Source organism: Passer domesticus, chromosome Z (genome assembly GCF_036417665.1).
Source record: "Passer domesticus isolate bPasDom1 chromosome Z, bPasDom1.hap1, whole genome shotgun sequence".
Taxonomy (NCBI): Eukaryota; Metazoa; Chordata; class Aves; order Passeriformes; family Passeridae; genus Passer; species Passer domesticus.
In genome coordinates this window covers 1274129-1295768 of record NC_087512.1, presented here as the reverse complement: position 1 = coordinate 1295768, position 21640 = coordinate 1274129, and the positions used below count along the sequence as shown (strand labels likewise).

The window sequence follows — 21640 nt, the reverse complement described above, 5'->3', positions numbered from 1 at the left end:
CCTGATGCAACATTTAGAGCAAGTTCAAAAGGAAGGAATGCAAAATAGCTACACAGGTACCTCTGTTCCTGCATTCTGAACACGGAGATGGCCTTCCATGCCTTAAAAATAATGTTACAGTTTCAGTAAAGGAGAAAAATACAAGTTTTAACTGAGGTGCAGGCAAGCAATATATTCAGACACCAGCTGCCAGCTGTATCCACTCCTTCACCAAACTGCATCTACAGAACCCAAGGGACACACTAATTGTCAAAATCCTCTGTTAAGGCTATTGAATGCTCCTAACAAAAATCTTTGCTGTTCTGAAAGACACTTCGAAGACCAGCATACTTCGAAGACCAGTTCTGAAAGACACTTTGAATCTCCAGCTCAGCATCGAGATTTTAAGGGTCTGTTACCAAAAAAAATCACGTTTGATCGTATCTTTACAGACAGACACTCTGTTACAGTGCTATTGCAAGCTGCCAGAACTGTCTGTTCTCTCACAGGTGATCCGAAGTTCTGACACAGAGATAATTACAAGTTTGAATATTTCACATATTCCATTCAATCTATTCCTTCCCCAAATTCACATACGAGGCTTGCAGTTCTCTTGATTCATTCCAGCTAAAGACAAAAATGGACTAGTCCGTTGAAACAAAACAGGGAAAGAATCTCTGGTGATACCTGACCAGGGAGAGAGAGGGAAGCAAGAAGTACACTCACTTATGAAAACAATCCTGATCACTCTCTTGAACAAAATTAATAATAAAGTAATACCCTATAAAAATACCCTTCAAAAAACCCTTTTTGAAGAACATAGTTGGACTGCACATTAGAGAATGCAAGTTCTCCTCTCCTCTACCTACTTCCCTTTCAATGATATGGGAACAAAATTCTTAGTTAAGGCATTATCACATTGTTAAACATATTCTAGTGATAAACAAGACAGTAATACATATTTTTGTAAGTGTTAGTATTTACTAGCAATCAGCAACATGCTGTTTCAGGAGAAGTTTAGCTAAAAAAACTTATTTCACCAAAAAAACCAGCCAACCACAAAACAAAAATCTTCCACATCTATCTCTTATGAAATGTAAATTTTTTATATAAATTATGGACAGGCTTTATAATTTTCTTTTAAAATAAATCATTTTAGCATTAGACTTTATAGTAATCTAAGTTACTGCTTAGATTCTGCTTCCACCTGCAGCAACCACATTCACACAGAAGCCGAGCTGCTGAGAGTTTCAGTTGTGGAAGTGGGTGAGGAGCTATCATGCTGGCACATTTTCTCCTGCTGGAAAGGCATTATGAAGGACACTGAACTACACAGGGGTCCTTCCAAGAAAGAAAAATAAAACCCTGCAGGATTTATGAACTTGCCCGTATATCACAGTCCTCTCAGCCCTTTGTACTTCCTCTAATCTGCTCCAAACAAAGCGTGCATGTGTTCCAGGAAGTCCTGACAAGCTCTGTGGAATGACACTTTGAATCACACCACTAATTCATTACACTCTACCTACACAAATCCCTCGTGTTAATGTTGACAGAGTTGCATTTAATGACAGCAACATTTCAAAAAACATTGCATCTTTGTCAGTTTTCCAACCAAAAGAACAAGCCCAAGCCCAGAGATAGCAGAGCCCTGCACTATACTGTAGCAGACAATCTGAAACTCCTCCAAAGCTGCCTTGCTTCAGCTGAGGCACTACATTCTAGACACAGACTACAGTGCAATTTAACACCAAAGACACTGCTCACTCTACCTTTAGTAAAGTTTATCATGGGGAAAATAGTCAAAACTCATCAGCACACTTCCACAAAACTGAAAGAACACTTTTTTCCCAAAGAACAAAGCATGCTCTCCTACATAAAACACTGAAGTATGGCTTATGACACATTTTCCAACAAGACGTGGAATCAACATTTCTCAAATACAACAGATGCATGAAAAGAAAGCTATGTAAACAAATCTGGAGATCTACAGAAACATTCCACTTATTAATTTCTCTTGTCCCTTCTTCAGACATCAATTCACTGGAATTTTAGAAATCAGTATGAATTAGCACAGCATGATTTACTTTTGCAATTTAAACCCCCATAGAACTGCAGAAGAACTTTAGTTTTCACCTTACTGCATACCCCAGAGCTGAAGTGACACCTCCACTGTACCTTCCCCTGTACCATGAGCACAACCATTTCCACCAGTTACTGTCAGTGTGCTGACAGGGGTACCTGAAACAAATGGAATAACTTCTGTTGATGGTTTGAACTGGGTGTGAGACGTTCATCATGCACTTCTTCCAACAGAATATTCAGGGCTGGCACTGGCAGCAGCTTATCATTATCTGTACTGCTCCATCACGTGGAACATTCAAACACAACTATTTAAACATTATAAACCCATTACTACAAGTTTCATACTCTCTCAAATGCTCAGTTTATAAAAGAAGACTAAGTGGGAAAAACAAAAAGCTACTTACAAGAGGGGAATTTCAACAATAAGCTGGATGAGGCAACACAGCAACTCCTCTATGAGGTCTTCACATTCTGTTCCTAAAAAAAGAAACATAGCAAAGGATTTCTGGGTTTTCAAATACCAAACCAAAGCAAAGATTCAAACACACAAATGCAGATGATCAATATCTTAATTAAGGAACAACCACTAGATGTTCTAGCTGTTAAAGGAGATAGGGTTTTTTTCCTGAAATAAAAGGCACTTGAGATTATTAACAGAGAAAATGGTGATGCCTTATCTTTTTTACATAAAAAAATAACTAGTAACAACTGCATAAATTAAATGAGATGTTGGTATTGTGGAAATGTGCTAATATTTAGCATATCAAGCCTTCCTTTATTACTCACAGAAGATCATATTAAACAGTGTTACTACTAACTGCTGAACTACTCACTGGTGACTTCTCACTGGTCCACAGTTCAATATCCTTTCAAAATTCCCTGCACTTCACATATTTTCCCATTCTGTTTTTCAAACCCAAGTGAATCAGAGACAGTTTCATTTGTCTACTATTCACTCAGCAACATTATAAAAAAAAAAGTCAAAAGAATGTAGCTACTGAGCATGTCACTGCTGCTCTAGCGCAATATAGATACAATGTTTTCATGAATAAATATTTATTCTTTGAGGAAGTTTTACACATTTCAATGACAAGCTTGTGCATTTTAAGAGCACAGAAATCATTCTCTAGTCATATACAAGGTGATAAAATGCATGCTGTGATTCAGAATTATTAAAAAACTTGCAACTATTCTAAGCAATAAAACTGTTCATAGTTTACATCAGTAAGTTTTAAAAACAACTGTGACAAAAGACTTTCAAGACTCATTGAGGAAAAAAACTTACTAAAACACTTGAAGTTATATAATACTAAAAACCCAGAAGATAAATCTCTTGACTCATCAGGATTTATTCTGCTTTCAAAAATAAAATTATGATGAGAAGCCTACAACATCATAAAGAAGTGGAGGGTTTTATAGTGCTGAATGGCTTAAGAGTGGCATAGCTGATCCCCTGCATTACAGCATGGCAGCACAATAATTACCCAAATGCCTGTTTATTTTGTATTTTCAAATAAATAAGTCCTGCCATAAACACAGCTTTATAGCTAGGTACAGAGGTGTTACTCTGCTCAACCCAAGTTCGTTCTTGAATACAGAACTCAATTTTAAGAAGTACACCAGGGGGAATATTCACTATAAAGCAAAATTATTTATTTCCACAATCAGTTTATTAAAAACACATTAAAAATTGTCACCTAGTGAACCGCACATTCTGAAGGAAATCAGTTTTTTATCACGGAAACATGGTTTCCTTTATATAGAATCCCCCATGAGCTCCATAACACAATGCAGCTCCTGTTAGCAAAACCAAGAACTGCTCAGAGTATTTAACCTTGGACAGAAACACAGCCAATAATGGAGCACAGATAATACATTCTAAAATAACTTGAATGTGACATTTTCCTAAGGCCTTCGAACCTAGAAAATGCTTATAAAGCAAGACTGCTACTAGTTCCAAACAGGTATCTAATTTTTCACCTAACAGAAGAAAGTGAGAAGAGAAAGGTTAAAAAAGTGAAGTGAGTCTATTTTTAATACATAATTTTTTCTGCCACACTGTATGCACAACTCATATGAACAGAGAATAAGGTTATTTGAATATGAAAGAAGGCTTTTCTCTCAAGACAATAGTCAAAATAAAGGAAGAAAACACCAGGTTAGCACAGTCACACAGAATGAAAGATGTTATTAAAAAAAAAAAGCTTAATTGCTGTAATCAGTGTCATCCAGCTACAATAATTAATGTATCCTTTTCCCAACTGGGGCACACACATTCTTGTTTAATTTTCATCTTGCCAAGACAATAAGGAGGATGCAAGCCAAATCTATAACGTGAGAGAGAGCTATAAACACGGAACACTCCGTGTTTTCATAAACAATGCCTCTTTCAATAGCAGGATAAAGACAATACACACAAGACTCATTCACATTAATAGATCACATACTTGGATCAAAGACCTCTAAAGCCTTGGGGAAAGCAAGTACAGGGTGAACCTGTCCAGTTAAAATTAGAGCAGGGAGACGAATCATAGGTGTATCTTCCAAACTCCACTGCAGAAGTGAAGGAAATTACACAGGTTTTAAAATGTCCAGTTATGATGAAGTATCTCTTTTTCCATCGGCAATATTTAAGTCCTCAAACGTGGATTATTTCATTTTGCAAGCAATTTGATGGATTTTGACTTTTTGGTAGGGTTTGTTTGTTTTGGGTTTGGTTTATATGTGTGTATATATATATATTTATATACGTATATATATATTTATATACATATACATATTTATATACATATATTTATATACACATATATATTTATATACATATATATTTATATACACATATATATTTATATACATGTTAACATTTTTTATAATGCAATTTTGTTTTTACTTTTTCAAAGTTACCCACATTACAGACACTGGATTAGCACACACTACACAGGTAAAATGACTCATGTAGAGGAAAGCAGAGATGCCAGGAGATCCAACTTCTAAAACCAGTGCAGCTCCATCTTCTCAAGAACCTAACTACTACATTGATAAGACCTGATCTGGTGGATGTGCTTAATACCAGTATCAGTAAGATATTCAGGCATAACAAGGTACATCTTCATCTTAAACACTAATTGTTTTTCTGCCCTGTTGCTCATAGAGAACCTGGACACAAGTAATGAAATAAATAATTCCTTGAAAAACAGGCTTAAGAGATTCCACAGATTCTGTGGTTTGGTCTTCAGGTCTAATTACTCTCAAAAACTTACAACCTCTACTTGATAATAATGATTACATAAATTGATTGCCTTCCCTCATTTCCTTTATGTGATAGCTGAACACGCATGAAATCATTCAAGGCTTGCAGTAAATGTCTTTTTATTTATTCCCTCCTCTGTGTCCTCATATTTGCTTTAATATGTCACAAACAGCCCTTAATAGCCTTGTGTTTAAAAACTCCTCTACAGATAATGAATAAAGCTTCCTACTATAGCTCAGGGAACAGGTTAAATGAATCAAGAATCTGATTTAAAATACAATACTCAGCAAGTGCTCTCTTGCACCTTTGAGTCACAATACAGTTAAAGACTGCAGAAATTACAGGATACAGACACTGGAAAGATGAATGATTTGTGTTAGTGAGACTAACTCCAGCTTCAGCAGAGCAGATGCTGACTCCAGTTTGGGATTTATGGATATGAGGACATTTTCAGCTAAATCTTGAAGTATATGGGTTTAGCCTCCTTGTGGATTTTCCTGCAACCAAAATTCTGCACTATTCTCCAAAATTATAAGCAAATTCCAGTTATGGATGAAGAGGCAAAGGCTGCACCATCTGAAACTCCTCAAAAATAATAAATTTCTATTAATGGTAGGCCTTCTTTTGAAGGAAATCAATAACAGCACTATTAGCAGGGACTCAATCCAAGGCAATTTATTTGTTAGGCTAAAGTACACCCATGCACTCAAACCTAAAAAAATCCCATTTTATGACAAAAAGCACAGTTGCACAGCTTTCTTCTGAGCCTCAAACACAGTGCAGCAGGAAAAAGTATGAACTGGACATTCAGGAAAGGTGAAGGCATATGACTTGCAAAAGCTGAGAGGAGAATTCTTCCAGACAAGGCAACTATAAAACATGCTACCTGAACAATTGTGACTATGCTATGTACAGTCTACATTTCTGAGCAGTGACAGGGATATTTTCTATACACATAGATTATAATCATACACTTCTCCCTGACACACCAAATATCCCAGAGCAGGTGCTCATTGCAGTGAGCATCCTGATGTGCTGACACTGCAGTTATGAGCTCCCAGGTACTGCACTTAACCAGAAGATATTGCCCAACCAGAAGGAGAAAATGTTCACAGGGAAACAAATCACAGAGTGATTTCCAAAGGAGTTGTGAGATGATCCTGAAAAGAACAACAACCTTTTCTCAGAAGGCTAAGAGACTGAACAATGCATATGAAAATGGACCACAGGATAAAGAGGTTGCTTTTGTTGTTGGGTGATTGCACTGTTCTTTCCAATGACTACTGACCAGGCAGTAAGGAAATACAGAAACTTCAAAATTCAGACATTGTATTAAAACTTCTTTTAATTTGGATATTTTATTTACATCATATAGTTAATATAATAATGTCTTTTGTAAGGCTTTTTTTTTATGCTCACAATTGAAGAATTATAAATAATGCCAAGCTCTGGTAAATGAAAAAACAGTATAGATGACTAAGAACTTAATTTTTAAAACGTCTGTTCAGCAAAGGTAGTAAAATTTCCGAGAAAGTACTAATAAATGTTGCAAAATTAAGAGCAATATAGGAATAATTGTATTATAATAACAGATTAATACCATAATAAACATATATAATAATAACAGGAATATTATATTTTCCAAAAAGTAGAAATCAAAAATTCAAGAAAGCTACACTTAATTATAAAAATACAACAACAAAACACTTCATTTTCTTCTGCTTACTTTTAACAGGCCCTAGCACAACTACAGTTTATTATAATTCATTTATGATACTTTACCTTCTTGTAGCTGAACATAAGCCTTACTACAACCTTCTGTAGATATTTAAAAGTAAGATTTTTAGGAATCAAACCTAATGGCTATGTTATGAACCTCAACACCCTGAGGAAGTTCACAGGAACCATCTCCAAGTGGAAACCCAAAGAGGAGCCAAGGAGCAGCTCATTTCCTGCCTCACCAGCAGACCACACACAATTACCTTCCTAATCAACAACATCCCACGAACAATCTGCTGAGAGGTAATTGCTAAGTACATTTGCCATCAATATGCACAGAATTATTGCTAATAAATGTCACTGTGAATTACAGTCAAGTGCTACTAGACTTGGTATAAACTTGGGTGACAAGAATCACTTTCCACACTGTGAGGAACTCCCAGTGCAAGGAATAAAGATCACAGGGGTTCCAGCTGATAAAAGTCTCAGCTTTTCCACCCATGCCACTGTGGCATGCTGCACACTTGAAGCAAGAGGTGGGCTATTTTTTTAATCCAGGAATAAACCCACAGGGAGTCTACTGGGATAGCTTATACACAAGCAGATACTCTTTTCCAGTGCATCAGTGAGCTGACTTCCCTCCTGGAGATCACTCATCACAGTTTAAATACATTAAACCATTTCAACATGTAGCACTTAATCCTTTGGCACCCCAGTTCTGATTTCCCCAGAGCACTGGCAGGCGCCAAGGAGTTAAACAGATTTTAATGAACAGTTTTCACTGTTGGATGAGCAAGCAGTGACTCAGGGTTCTCAACACGTGTCCTCATTGCAGGAAATCCACAGTCAGACACTCTTGGCTGTTCTCACACCATCCACTCACACTGCTCCAGCATACTGAGACTTTTTGGGCTTCATGCAACATGCAATTAAACACTGAACAGTACTTTGACTTGGACTTGGCAGTGCTGGGTTGACTTGATGATCTTAGAGCGCTTTTCCGGCTGAAATGATTCCATGATTTACCCCAAAGCAAAAGAAATCAAGGCTTCCATGGCAGCACTATCCACCATGCACTTCATGAGACCATCTTGATACAGGGCTACACCAAGATTTGTGGCAGACAGTGCTACTGATTTTGAATGCATTTCTATTATTCTTATTCAAAGACAACAGCTTCTTCCTTGAGCATCGCTCCTGCCATCTTCCATTTTGTATAATACATACTCCATTTCCTGGACATGAGCCCATTTTAGTAATTCTGCCTAAATTCTGTACTCTTGTATAAACTATTGCCCCCAAATTAAATTTTAGCAGTTGCTTTCTCAAGGGGTCAATTCTAAGCATAGGACTGTTACTTTCCTTCACTAGATCCCTAAAAATAGCATTAATTCCAATCTGTGGCTGCTGTTGGTTTATAAAAAGTATGTGAAAAGATGCAATATCAATGTTTCAATGTTCATACATGGCCACCTTCACCTCAATTCCTCTGAAGAGGACCATTAACACCTTTCAAACTGTATGAAACTCACTCAAGCTCAGGCTGATCTACAGCACCACATCTCAACAACTGTTAAAAAAAGCCAGATTAAGCTAAATCAAACTATCTAGCACTGAACTTCTGGTTTTAAAGCAAAGTTTGGGATTCCAAGTCTAAAGAAACATAGAATCATAAAAGTGTTTAGACCTAAAGTACCTGAGGAAAAAGACCCTTAAGATCAAGTACAACCATTAATGCAACTCACTAGTCCAGCACTAAACCTTGTCCCTATGTGGCACATCTACAAACACCAGGAAATTCAAGTTTCTCATGGGATGTTTGTTTCACTTGCACTTGTGTGTACCCACCATATGAGCTTGGTCCTGCTTTCTCTTCATAAGTAAAATGAAGTTGCAGCTCCTCTTCTGACATTCGACTGATGAACACTTTCAGCAAACAGCAAATAATGAACAGTGCATTGTGAGCCTGCCAGATAAAGAGGTGGCTACAAAAGAACAAACAAGAATCAGTAACGCTCCACCAGCAAACATGCATCAAAAGCCACAAGAAAATAAATGTCCGAGTAGACAAAGTTCTACAGTTGAAGCAAGGAAAAGCCAAAGTGTTTAAGCAGGGAGTCTGCAGTTGATGTTACAGAAAATACAATGGGAATGTATTCAAAAGTAGTTTAGAAAGTACAGCCTTATCCCTAACTACGTTTGTGCCATTAAAAACACCACAGTAGACAGAACTCATTGAGGAACTCACCAAACAGTTTAGCAAACTTCTAGATGTCTCTAGATGCTATGGACTTAAGGAACACAGACATTTGAAAATTTCCATCAGGTTCAGACCTGAAAGCTTCCTGGCTCCCTGAATGTTAGCCTTTTCCCAGGTGAACAGCTTTCAGGTGACAGGAGGCATTTATGGACTTCATGAGCACCATGCAGCAGAATTTCTTATGCAATACACACAAATATTTTCCAAGATTTCTGAATGAAAGGGAAATACAGCTGCATAAAATTTTTTTGAGTCCCAGTAAGCAACTGGTGGGGAGCCCATGCAAGAGCACAGAGGCAACTATTGCCCAAAGCTGTACTTTCAAGGTATTTTAAGACTAAAACAGCAACAGCTATCTGGGCACAAGTAATTTCCTACTTTAGATGCAAGCAAAAAACCTGAGGAAAGTCCTGGGAACAAGGAGGATTTCCAGCCCCAGATCTGATGAAAGTGGGACATTTATATGTGGGTGTGAGGGAATAACTACAGAAAGCCTCCTGCAAAAAAATCCCACAGTGCTGCACAAGTAACCTACTGGGAGTTCTCTCCTACTGCTGAAAGAAGCAAGCAAAATCAACAGCAGCTGCATGACATAAATTATGAATGAATATTCATAGATATAGATATTTATAGATATAGATATTTAAAGTATTTCCAAGATAGAATACTGGCTCATACATTTAAGTTCAGATTAAAAGTTCAGATAATTTTGAAAGATCTCTAAGACAGTAGTACCCAGAGCTTACACTATTTATACAAAAATGTGTTTATCTAACACACAAATATGTATTTTTGCCCAGTAATCGACTTACCTATTAGACTTAATTTCTGTGTTTAGAGAAGTACTAGACCCTTGTTCTGTTTCAAACAGCAGTTTAAGAGAATTCTAAGGTTTGGTCTGTGAGCATGTTAATTAGCAGGGTAGAAGAATTCAAGAGCTAGCAACAAAAGGAACATCTAAACAATTAAATGGCACAGACAGCTCTTTTCTGGGAACTTACTTCTGACATTCTGCTGAAATTTTTAACTCTTTGGTTCTAGAAAGAAAGACTTTAATCAAGGATCCAAGGTTTCCTGTTCGAGGATTCTTCTCAACTAGATGAGGAAAAATAAGATACAATTACAAATTATGCATAAGCTGACACTATCTATTTCAAATAATATATAGAAAAAAACAAATTACAATGTCTCAAATATTTCTAAATAAAGCATGGTATGTATTTTTTTTTCTGTGCAGGCATTCTTCTTTCAAGAATCTCTGGCACATGGTTTAATAGTCCCAAATTGTTCTCTAAATACTATTAATTCTAGATTTAAAATATGCCAAACATGGTATACTCATACTCATACTGCTTCCTTTCCCAGACTTGTCTTCAGCACAACAGCCTGCCATCAGAAAACTGGGCAGGTCTTCACAACTACATTTCACCTTCTCACAACACCAGTGATCACATTTATATCACCTCTTCCTTTCATCCTCTAATTCCTTCCCCTTACTGATCAGCTTAAAGAACAAAGGGAAAAAGACATAGTAGAGATGGAAATATTTGTTTTGAACCTTGCAGTCATATCACATTCTGTAAAAGAGTTAACAGTGGAAGTAAAGGTTTGGGATATACATAAACACACGCTTTACACTGCTTTAATTTTAGTAGGACAATATATGCAAATAGAATGCTAAAGGCATGAATGTGCAGAGGGATGCTGTTTCCCAATTCTTCTGGTAAAGTACATGGAAAAAAGATGGTACAACATCTCACCTAAAGACTTGCAGACTGAGATTGTGGCTTCTTCCAAGAGCTTTAAATCAGCACTAGTTAAGAGGAAAAGAAAACAAAACTGGTTACACAAGCAATTGGGTTCCTGTACTTGAAGTGAAAATTCATTACAAAACAGTAAAATTGATTACAAAACAGTAATAAAATATTTCTATGAAGCACTTAATTTTAGCCATCCATTAGCTCGTTGAGGTCAGTTTGTCCAACCTCCCTGCTCAAACAGGATCTCCTGGAGCCAGCAGCCCCCAACTGTGTTGAAGAGTTGAGAGCCTTTGAAGCTCTCTGAGCAACTCATTCCAATGCTCTGTCATCCTAACATCAGGCAATGCAATATTCTTTTGAAGCACAGCAATTATAAAAAAGGAAACTAATATTCAGAAATGAAATGTTTATCAGAGTGAAATTAAGTCAGTGTCTTCATTCACGGAACAAGGGACAGGATGAGGAGAAACAGCCTCAAGCTATGCCAAGAGAGTTTTCAGTTGAATATTGGGGAAAATCCCTCCACGGAAAGGTCTGTCCAGCCCTGGCACAGCTGCCCAGGGCAGTGGTGGAATCCCTGTCCCTGGAGGGATTTAAAAGCTGTGCAGTTGTGGCACCTGGGGACAGGGGTTAGTGGTGGCCTTGGCAGTGCTGGGGAATGGTTGGACTCCATGGTCTTCTGGGCTTTTCTAACCTAAACAATTCTGTGATTCCATGAGCATTTTATTACTGCTAGTTTTGCAGCTTCAGTGCTGCCATGCTCAATTTGGTGTTACCAAAAATACAAGTAGAACAGCAGCCTACAGAAAGAACTCAAACTTTTTTACAAGAAATTTCACATTAAATGATGCACTTTTAAAATTATGAATAAAAGAAATCTCAATCTGACATTTAACCTCAAGCTAACCTTCTCTTTCCTTTTAACCAATATTATATATTGTTGTTATATATAACAATATATATTATACAACAATCACATCAGACACAGCAAATTGTTCCTAACTTCATTAATTGCCTCGTGATGCACCTCAGAAAAACATGATCTGAAAAGGACAATAAAATACTAAAGCAAAACCCAACAGCAATCACTGAAACCACACCAGCTGCATCAAACACATACTTCTGACCTACCAGTACAGGGCATCTATCTTCAAAAACATCCTTAACAGATGGGTAAACAAGACAAACCATCAGATACTGTGTTCAAAGACACACTGAGCAATATGAATATTAAAAACTAAAGGGCACCCTGTTTCACCACACTCATCATTACAATTTTTTCCTTCCATCTTCTCTGAATCCATCCTCTTCTAATTTAAAACAATCACCTCTTGTCATATCATGAACTGCTCATATCATGAACATATGAACATATAATATCAACTGCTCAGTGTTTTGGAAGAGAAGATAGAGCCTCTGTACAGACTGAACATATAGCCTGACCTTCAGAGACTTCTGAAGTTCAACAAATTAAGGGACAGTAAAAAAATTAGTTCAATACTTGCAGTTATAACACAATCCTTTTTAAATTTACATGGTAATCCAGTTTACAGGACACTGCTGCATCAACCTGAGATTATCAACTGTGCTGTGCAGGAAGCTGCTAAACCAGCTCCAGTGCTGAAAACCCTGTGGAGCCATGCTCTTGGAAGCTGTGGAGTTTGAGCTGTTCCCCAACTCATGAGGACTAGAAAATACTGTAGAAAGAGCAGTCAAAAAAATTATATCAAAACACTTCAACAGGAAACTATTCAAGATAGAGACATCAAATTAAGTTTTAAGATGCCTGCAAATTTTCTTGTATATCAGACTAATTTACTGTGCAGTGAGCTGACAGCTGAGACAGCTCTTCACCTACAGCCTGAATATCCTAAGACAACTTTAGATTACACAGATTGGCTTGTCCTGATATCAATTACCAGCATTCATTCTTCTCTTACAAACTGCTTTGAAACACAAGATTCAGAAAGAACAAACTTACACTTTGATATATACTTTAAAAACATTAGGCTTGGTCTCAAAGGTGGTCTCCTGTTCCAGTACTACAAACATGTAGAGTAATTAAAAACAAATGGTATTGAGCAAGAACCACCAGCACGCCACCAGCAACTATGGACAACACAGTTTTCTAGGTCTATGTGACCTTACACTTTTTAAAAGAAACAAAAACTTCTAAATTTGCCCAGCTGGCTGCTTGTCATCAGGATTTATTCCTTCCCAAGACCTGGCAGGCAGGGAGGGTGAATATTACAATGGACAACAACTCAGTAGAGAGTTTTAGGTACTGAAAAATCATAATCTAACACAACATGACCCCTCCCACTATCCAAAGATCCTGGGAACACAGTCAGAATGGTTATTGTAATTGCTCCAGGATTTAAACCCTAAATGCAGACATTCAACTTTGAATTATGGTTCATTTTCTCCCTAACTTCCAAGGTTAGGTTTCGAAGTATAGCATTCTTACAGATTTTTTTCTTCTCTTTTGAGTTATTAAAACCCACACAAAGTCCTTAGAAAAATTCCACAGAGTTGTTTAGTTTCTACAAGTTGCCAGGATCAAAATCAGTGGCAAAGCAAGCAAGGCTTTCAGATCTTCAGCAAAGCTTTTAACACTTCAGTAATTCTTTTTCATACTAAAATGAAGTTTAGCACTTAAAAAATTAACTACAGCCCACTGCCTCTTATTCATACAACAAGAACACAAAAGTGAATTTTGCCACAATCAAGACTAGGCAACAGCTACTGCAGAATTTCAGTTCACTCAAAAGAAACACCTAGTGAGGGGGAATTACAGCAGAAATACCACCCCAACAGACACACACCACTAAAATACATCCCAGGGGTGGACTCACGGAGACAATATCACGGAGGGGTACAAAAAAATACCAGCTCATTCCTAATTACCCTGGGCCAAACTTAGCAGTTATTTTTTTCCTTTGATTGGGCAGGAAAGAGAAGTGAGAGACATGGAAAAAAGCTATCTGGGTATTTTCTAGTGCAGTAAAGAGACAGAAGGTAAATAACATTAAGATTTGGGTAGAAGATGCCAGAGACAAGATTCACAAGGTGGCACAAAAGAAACGGTACAACCAACTGTGGTACCAACTTTTCTCTATAGTCCCTGTGGAAATGACATCTGGCTAATGAATGAATGTAAAAATGGAAACTCAACACTCAAACATCTGTCCTTTCATTACGCCACAGAGAACACTGCTAATAAATACCTGAATTGTATTTCAGCTCTAACAAGAGCAAGGACTGATAAAGTGAAGCTCCTTCAATGCACTGATCACAAATGAAAGTTCCCATTCTCTCTAAATTGGAACCCTCACCTGAATTAGAACTCTCACCTGAGGAACATGGACTGCCCTGTTGTCAAATACGTGTCTGGAGCACAAGTCTCATGAGAAGCAGCTGAGGGAGCTGGGAAGGGGCTGAGCCTGGAGCAAAGGAGGCTCAGGGGGGACCTTGTGGCTCTGCACAGCTCCTGCCAGGAGGGGACAGCCGGGGGGTCGGGCTGTGCTCCAGGGAACAGGGACAGGAGCAGAGGGAACGGCCTCAGGCTGGGCCAGGGCAGACTCAGCTTGGATATTGGAGAAAATTTCTCCATGGAAAGGGCTGTCCAGCCCTGACACAGCTGCCCTGGGCAGTGGTGGAGCTGCCATCATAGGAGGGATTTAAAAGCCATGTGGATGCGGCACTTGGTGGCAGGGGTTAGAACACATAAAAGTAAAGGACAGATTTGTTAAGGATGGAGTGTAAAATATTCATTCCCTGTTCTATGAGAAACATTCGGTATATTCGCAATGTGAAACAGATTATCTACTGCTAGTAACAAACAGGCAGTGAGTATGAAAAGTCAATTCTGCCTGCTGCTTGATGGCTCTGCGGGGCATCAGCAGGAGAAACCCACGCACCCCAGTCACATCCAGGAAGCTCTGTCCTGGACAAGACACCTCTATGGAAACTAGTCACATGCATATGGAACAAACTCTGAGGGTGACAGGGACCTGGCCCAGGGTGCCCAGAGCAGCTGTGGCTGCCCCTGGATCCCTGGCAGTGCCCAAGGCCAGGCTGGACAGGGCTTGGAGCAGCCTGGGATAGTGGAAGGTGTCCCTGCCCATGGCACGGGTATTGAATGGGATGATTTTTAAGATCCCTTTCAACTCAGACTGTTCTGGGCTTCTGTGACACCAGCTTCAAGCCACGGGCCTTTAACAGCAGGATCACAGTGACCCAGTGAGTTTGCACATGCACTTCAACTGGCACAACTGCACTGAGCCACCTCGCTTCCATAGAGCAGTACATATTTACATATTTACCAGTTCTATGGTTTTCCAAGAAATGAACAAAAGGCACCACCTGATGTGGGGACTCAAACAGGCTGTGAACATATGGGGCAAACAGAATAGATTCAAAGTAGAATACCCTTAACTATACAGACTTTACTGGCTCACACGGATACAAGCAAATTTGTGAAGTGCATGGTTGCTTCCCACACACTTTAGGAAAAAATTCCAGGCTTCACAGGAGCTCCTCCCTCATCCTGTGATCTGATAGCCAGCATTTTCAAAGTATTTAATGAAAGAAAAAAAATATTTTATTTGGTTTCCTTTTATGTAGAGGCTAAGTCCACAGACTTCAGCAAAACTAAAATTAATAACAGTGAAATTTTCTTCCTTGACAGCATAGCCACATTTAAAGAAAATTGGTTTGTCCTTGTTTATTTTAAAGGTATCCAAACAGGAGAGGCTCTACAGTGGCAGTGATTATTTTCTGTAACATCTGAACACCATGTAATAAGAATAATTTGCACACCAATCGTCACTAAAAGCTGCTCTAGACACAGGCAGCATCTGTGACTGCAGCTATCACACATCAGTGGTGAAAGTAAAGAGTAATCAAGAATAATCATTATTTCTTTGGGTTTTAATCACTTTGTGTTTGCAATCACTCATCGCAGTCCAGAGTTTCTTCACCAAGAAGTTAGTTTTCTGTAAGAAAAGCTCTTTTCAGTAGAGATGGGAAAGAATGGCAAATTGAGCAGTCTATTAATCAATAAAATTTCATCATTTTCATTGACTGCAGATTTTTATTTCTGGCTTCTTACAACCAAAAAGCGGGATTCTGCAGTCAGCAGGATGTATTTGTAAAAAAACATTACTTCCAAAAAGAAAAGGAAGGGGAAAAAAGAAAAAGGAAAAAAAAAAGTAGCATTATAAATAGGATTATTTTTAACAGTTGAATTCAGCTGCCTTACTTTAAATTTACTAACAATCATTCTTCAGCAAAACCTTAATTATTAAGACAGTGAAGGCTGTTTTCTGACAGCAGCCAACTTTGAAAGATGTGGTTTTATCTGCTTTTCTTTTAACAGCAACACAATAGAAGATGTTTCAAAGTTTCAGTAGCTTTTCTTAAAGTATCTCCACCTGACAAGAGAAAGCATTGTGCCTAAAAGCTGCAATTATAAACATTTTCACATCACAACACCTGCCCTTAGTATGGTAAGAAAAAAAACCCAAACCAAAGCAAACAAGTACCCCTCTAAAAAAGGACGGGGGTAGAAAAACAAAACAAGCAGCTTTCCTGACAGTTTTTTCCTCATAGTAAGGCTTTTTTCTTGCCATTGAACACAAAACAGAAGAACCAGCCCATTTACTAAATTCATATTGTGGGAATGCTGATTTTAATGGACTAGTTGGAGGACAGACATCAAAGAATATAAGGCAGCATATGATTTATTGTACCATTTAAAAAATGTACCGTGTTAAGGCAGCATAAAAGCTTTCCATCTTTATGTCTTTCCATTAAAGGCCCATGCACATTATTCTTGAACCACCAACTCATTAATAACTCTAGGGAAGGAACAAAGCAGAACAGTAAATATTAAGCACATGATTTTCAGCAAGTTCTGCTTTAGTTAACTTCAAGTTTTCCATCAGAAAATAATTGTAACTAATACCACCACTAAGGAGGAGTTGCATTCTTGGTAGCAAATCACAGAAAAGCCAGACAAACACAAAGTCTGCCTAGACTGGGAGCTAACACTCCAAAGCAAACCTCATAGCTCTTAATCCTGACAGTAACTAAAAAAATCATCCAGAAAAGCTGTATTTAATTTTTCCAATAACCAAACCCTATTGGATTGATAGGGTAGTCACCTAAAGTATAGAAGTGGCAGATTTATACAATTTTAATTCAGGTGCCACAAGTCCATTCTGTGCAACAAATAAGGACCCGTGAAGGAAGAAAAAAAACATGAACATGCAGGAGTGTGAAATTAGAGTACCAAGTACTTCCTAATGGCTGAAACCAGAAATGTCTCAGCAGACACTTCAACAGTACCTGCTTGGCATGTGTGATTGGCTTTATGGAAGATGACATCTCAATAAACCTTTTACAGAGAAAAGCATAAGGCAACCCAAAACTAAACTGTTGGAAGCTGTTCCTTGGACTGTCATTTATGTTTGTACCACCTATCTGCTCCCACTCCTAGACTGTGAGAGGTCCGGGTGGCTTTCTTTACATGCCAGATACCCAGGCTGGCTCTGGAGGTTACTATTCACTCATGCCAGGGGAGACTCAGGCAGCGAGCAGGGATTCACCATCAGCTCATTTCTGATTACTGACAGCTGATAGTCCCTCTTAATATTTGCCTAATTATTAAGAAAATCAACAGTATGAGAGGAAGAACAAGCAGCCCAGAAAGGCAGAATATTAGAATCCTTGCAGCCAGCTCTGCTTTGACCACACTCTCCTGTTCATTTTTGGATGGCAGAGCAGGTTTAAGCAATCCCACCTTTTAGCTCAATAGGCTGCTGTGCCCCAAAAAATCAATCTCTCACCATGCCAGAATTGTTCTGTGGTGCCAAGCTATGAATCACTGCAGGGAATTATCTTGGCTGAAAAAATAAACACTTCTGCTGTGTTTTCCAGATAGATTAGCTCTTAATTAAACCTACAGAAGAACAATATAAACACTGGAAGAGATAGTGAAAGGGCAAGGGCATCTTGCATCAAAGTTGCTGACAGAGATACACCAATTTTGCAGTCAGCAGCACTGATATTTGGAAAACTTTCCCATACAGAAACAAACTATTCCTTACAGAAAACTACCTTGTGTTCTTCACGGAAACAGACCGAAAAGTCAACAGGACTGAAAAAAAAACCCAGTAAAGAAGGCATGGCTAAGGAAATGAGCAATGCTAAACAATTTCACACGGAACCAGAAAAAGAGAGATTAATGCATTCAGTCAGGTAGAGGTCAGAAAAAAAACAAACAAAAAAAACCAAACAAACAAAAAAAAAAACCCACAAAAAAGAGAATCACAAAGATGAGACATGGATAAAAGGAGGAAGAGCTCAACCAAACTGAAAGGGGAAAGCAATAAAAGCAAAACAAGGACAAATAAAGAAATACAAAGCACCAAGACACACAAAGTATAAGAAAATGAAGACAGCAGAGCACAGAAAGTGGTGCTATTTTAAGATCTGGTATCATATCTTCATGTTTCTCAAAGTAACAAGACAGTAATTCCCCATCTCTCAAGCCAAGGCACAAAGACTACTGTGCCACAGAAGATCCAGCTCTGTTTGACACCTGGGATCTACTGCACCTGGACCCACTTGGAACAGCTTCTGTAAAGCAAAGCACTAGTCACAAGATCCTAAGTAGAAAAAGCATACATGGAAAAGTGTTAAAAACCCCACAAATTTTCTTACACACACTGATTCAGATTTTCCCTTGGAATCCTTCCTTGCAGATACTGTTTCCTTGCTATGCTTCTTGACAACAAGGGAAATTTGTCAGGCATCTGTTGCTGAAAGGAGTAAATGTACTCCACTCCCACCACTTCCTCACCTTGCTGGTTTTTGCTTGGATAATTTGGGTTTGGCTGATTGCTTTTCCTACCAACATGAACTTTTCTATCATCTTCTCTTCTAATGTTTTTCGCTGTCTCCTCCCCTATGGTAATGACATGTAGAACAGAATTATGTCCAAAGCAGCACCCAGGGAAGATAGCCCTCTTCTTCCTGGGGATGGCAGCAGTCCCACCTTTGCAAAAACTTCAGGAAATACATATTTTACTCTAAAATATCACCAACTGCCCCCAGAAAAAAAACCAACACAAAACACTTACACAGCTCCCAGTAGTACTTGCAAACAGTAACTAGTTTTGCACCAGACAACCAGAAAAAAAAAATTAAAAGAGAAGAAAACTGTAAAACTCTGTCCTGTACAACAGGTGAAAAATAGCTCCTTTCCACAAATCACAAACAAGCTTTTTACTCCTGACACTTAAGCCTCATTAAAAACAGAGTTAACTTGGTAATTTGGAAGATTTCAATCTCAGAAATTGACATTGACCTCTATTGTTCCATTCCTGCAGGCAAGTTATCTGATGCAGACAAATGCTGAGGGTGCTGTGCAGCCAGCATAGTCCGATTTCACTTGCCAATGGCTGTCTCAGGTAGATGCAACTAAATGGGAAATTTCTGTTTCCTTCCAATACCAAGCTGTAGAAAAGATGTCTCTAAAAATATTTCTTCTCTAGCTCCCAGGCAAGAGCACCATCTGGTGTTCAGCTAATTAAAGCTTTCAACCTGAGTTTGGATCTTTTTACTGGACTGCTTGTCTTTTTAATTATGTTTTTTGCTTGACATTTTTGTTTGGTTAGGTTTTTGCTTTGTTGATTTGGGGGCTTTTTTTAGCAAATTTACTCTGCACTGGATCTGCAGTTCATGAAACAGGCACAAAAAAGCTGCAAAACAAGCTAAGAAAAACTCCTTAACTTTCATGGGGGAACGAAGATAAACAGAACAACCAAAAGAAATTAGTGGGGTTTTATGTGTAATTATTATTAACCCAAACAACAGAGTATTATATAAGTTCTTGGAATACTGTCAATCTTATTAGTCATGGGTAGGCTCTAAACTATTCTTGTCTTCAGGGATCTCAGAGGAAACACAACTGCTCGTTTGCACATTCCCAATTCCGTACTGCCCTTTACCAGCTTTACAGCCCTCCACAACATTCTCTCTTCTCCCAAAACTCTGGCTATTCTCTCCAGGCAGAAGCCAAAATACTTCCTCCTCGTCCTCACTCTTTACAAAAATAGCACCTAGCAAATGCCTCCCAGTTATTCACCTTAACCATTTTCCATTCCAGCTGCCTGAACTTTCACTTACAGAAGAAAGTGCTGTAAACTATAAAAATAGTTTAAGTAACACCTGAAGGTATTAATATCAGATTGTTGTTGTAAAACCGATAATCCACACACAGGCCAAGAATTTAGCAATGGAGTTGGATTAATAGAAGTTACAAGAACTTAAATTCTCTACTTCTGGAGATGAGGTATGGATCCTTTAAAAAACACTGATTTTATTTATACCCACACCACCTTCTGGAATGAAAATGCATTCAAAGTGTGAATTTTAGGTATTTAGAAAATATTTTTATGGAGAATACACACCAAATTTTTTTTAAGATGCAAAGAGGGTGAAAAAAAAAAAGCCATACAGACTAAGCAACACAAAAGCTAACCTACAATTAAATCATGCAAGAAGTACAATTCACTCTAAATTGAGAGGAAACATCAAATGTTGGAATCTTCAGCAAATCCAGTCAACCCAAAGGATATACCAAAGGAAAAGAAAGCTTCCTAAAACAAGGAAAAAAGTTCCCCCAACACTACAGACCCTATTCCTGATCTTTACCAAGAGAATGAATAGCAATTACAGCTATTATGAAGAAGAAAGAAACCCACAGGAATGGAAGAGGTGGTGGAAAACACTTCCAAACTTAGAAACAACAGCCTATTTTACACAGGCATTTATTCCTCTGCTCCCTAAAATAGGAATAATTAACATAACTACTCATTTGCTTTCAGACTGGTCCCTTCTACAAACATATTATCAAAGCCAGCTCTTCAACACCCTCCTACCTGTTTGTTGGAGTGGTGAAGCTAAAAGACAGAAGCTGATTCCAGAACGGGTCGTTCTCGGAGATGGGCTCTGATCCTGACAGTTTCTGTAAGTACTCATTTTCTGGAAGTTCACTGATGCTGCTGCTATTCGCTCCCATCTTCTTTATGTAGCAAATGCTTTTCAAATTTTCATTTCTTTGAGAGGAAAAAAAAGAAGAAATAAATATTTTAAGTCTTTTGCACAAATAAGGAATATGCAGACCTTGAGTTAGCCACCAGTAAAGCTTTAGATCACTTCCTTGAAAAATTACTGAGATGTAGGAATCAGGCACACAGGAATATATTAGAAAGATTTCCTTTCAACAAACTTAAAACTATAACATCTTTGGTCAAGAAAGATAAAAGTTTTTGTGCTATCCCTTCAGTCATCATCTCATTTGTATTTTAATAAATTATACTCAGCAAGAACACTGCTTCACCATTATATCAGTGACAAGGCTGCTAGCAGTGGGGAAAACTACAAGAATAGAATTCACAATTTTAATGGGGATGCCAAGCTGACCTACTATTCAGAAATACATTTTCAAACTGAACACACACAGATTGAAAATTACTGCTTCTGTAAAGATGCGGCTAATTCCTATGTGCCACTAACAAT

At 38.1% G+C, this 21640-nt stretch overlaps 1 protein-coding gene across 9 annotated transcripts in view; it reads right to left on the bottom strand.

Annotated features, from left to right (window-relative positions):
• Positions 1–21640, bottom strand: part of DYM (dymeclin) — a 209079-nt gene that overhangs the window by 176631 nt on the left and 10808 nt on the right. For 4 of the 9 annotated variants that reach the window (XM_064405419.1, XM_064405420.1, XM_064405422.1 and 1 more), the window contains exons 2-7: positions 21001–21177; positions 11051–11103; positions 10292–10385; positions 8879–9015; positions 2466–2538; positions 2113–2217 (exon numbers count right to left, since the gene is read on the bottom strand). In XM_064405419.1, the coding sequence (XP_064261489.1) occupies positions 2113–2217; positions 2466–2538; positions 8879–9015; positions 10292–10385; positions 11051–11103; positions 21001–21140 (602 nt within the window). In that variant the 5' untranslated portion in view covers positions 21141–21177. Of the gene's footprint in view, positions 1–2112; positions 2218–2465; positions 2539–8878; positions 9016–10291; positions 10386–11050; positions 11104–21000; positions 21178–21640 lie in introns of those variants that run through there. The other 5 variants (XM_064405421.1, XM_064405425.1, XM_064405426.1 and 2 more) reach the window with 2 other exon arrangements.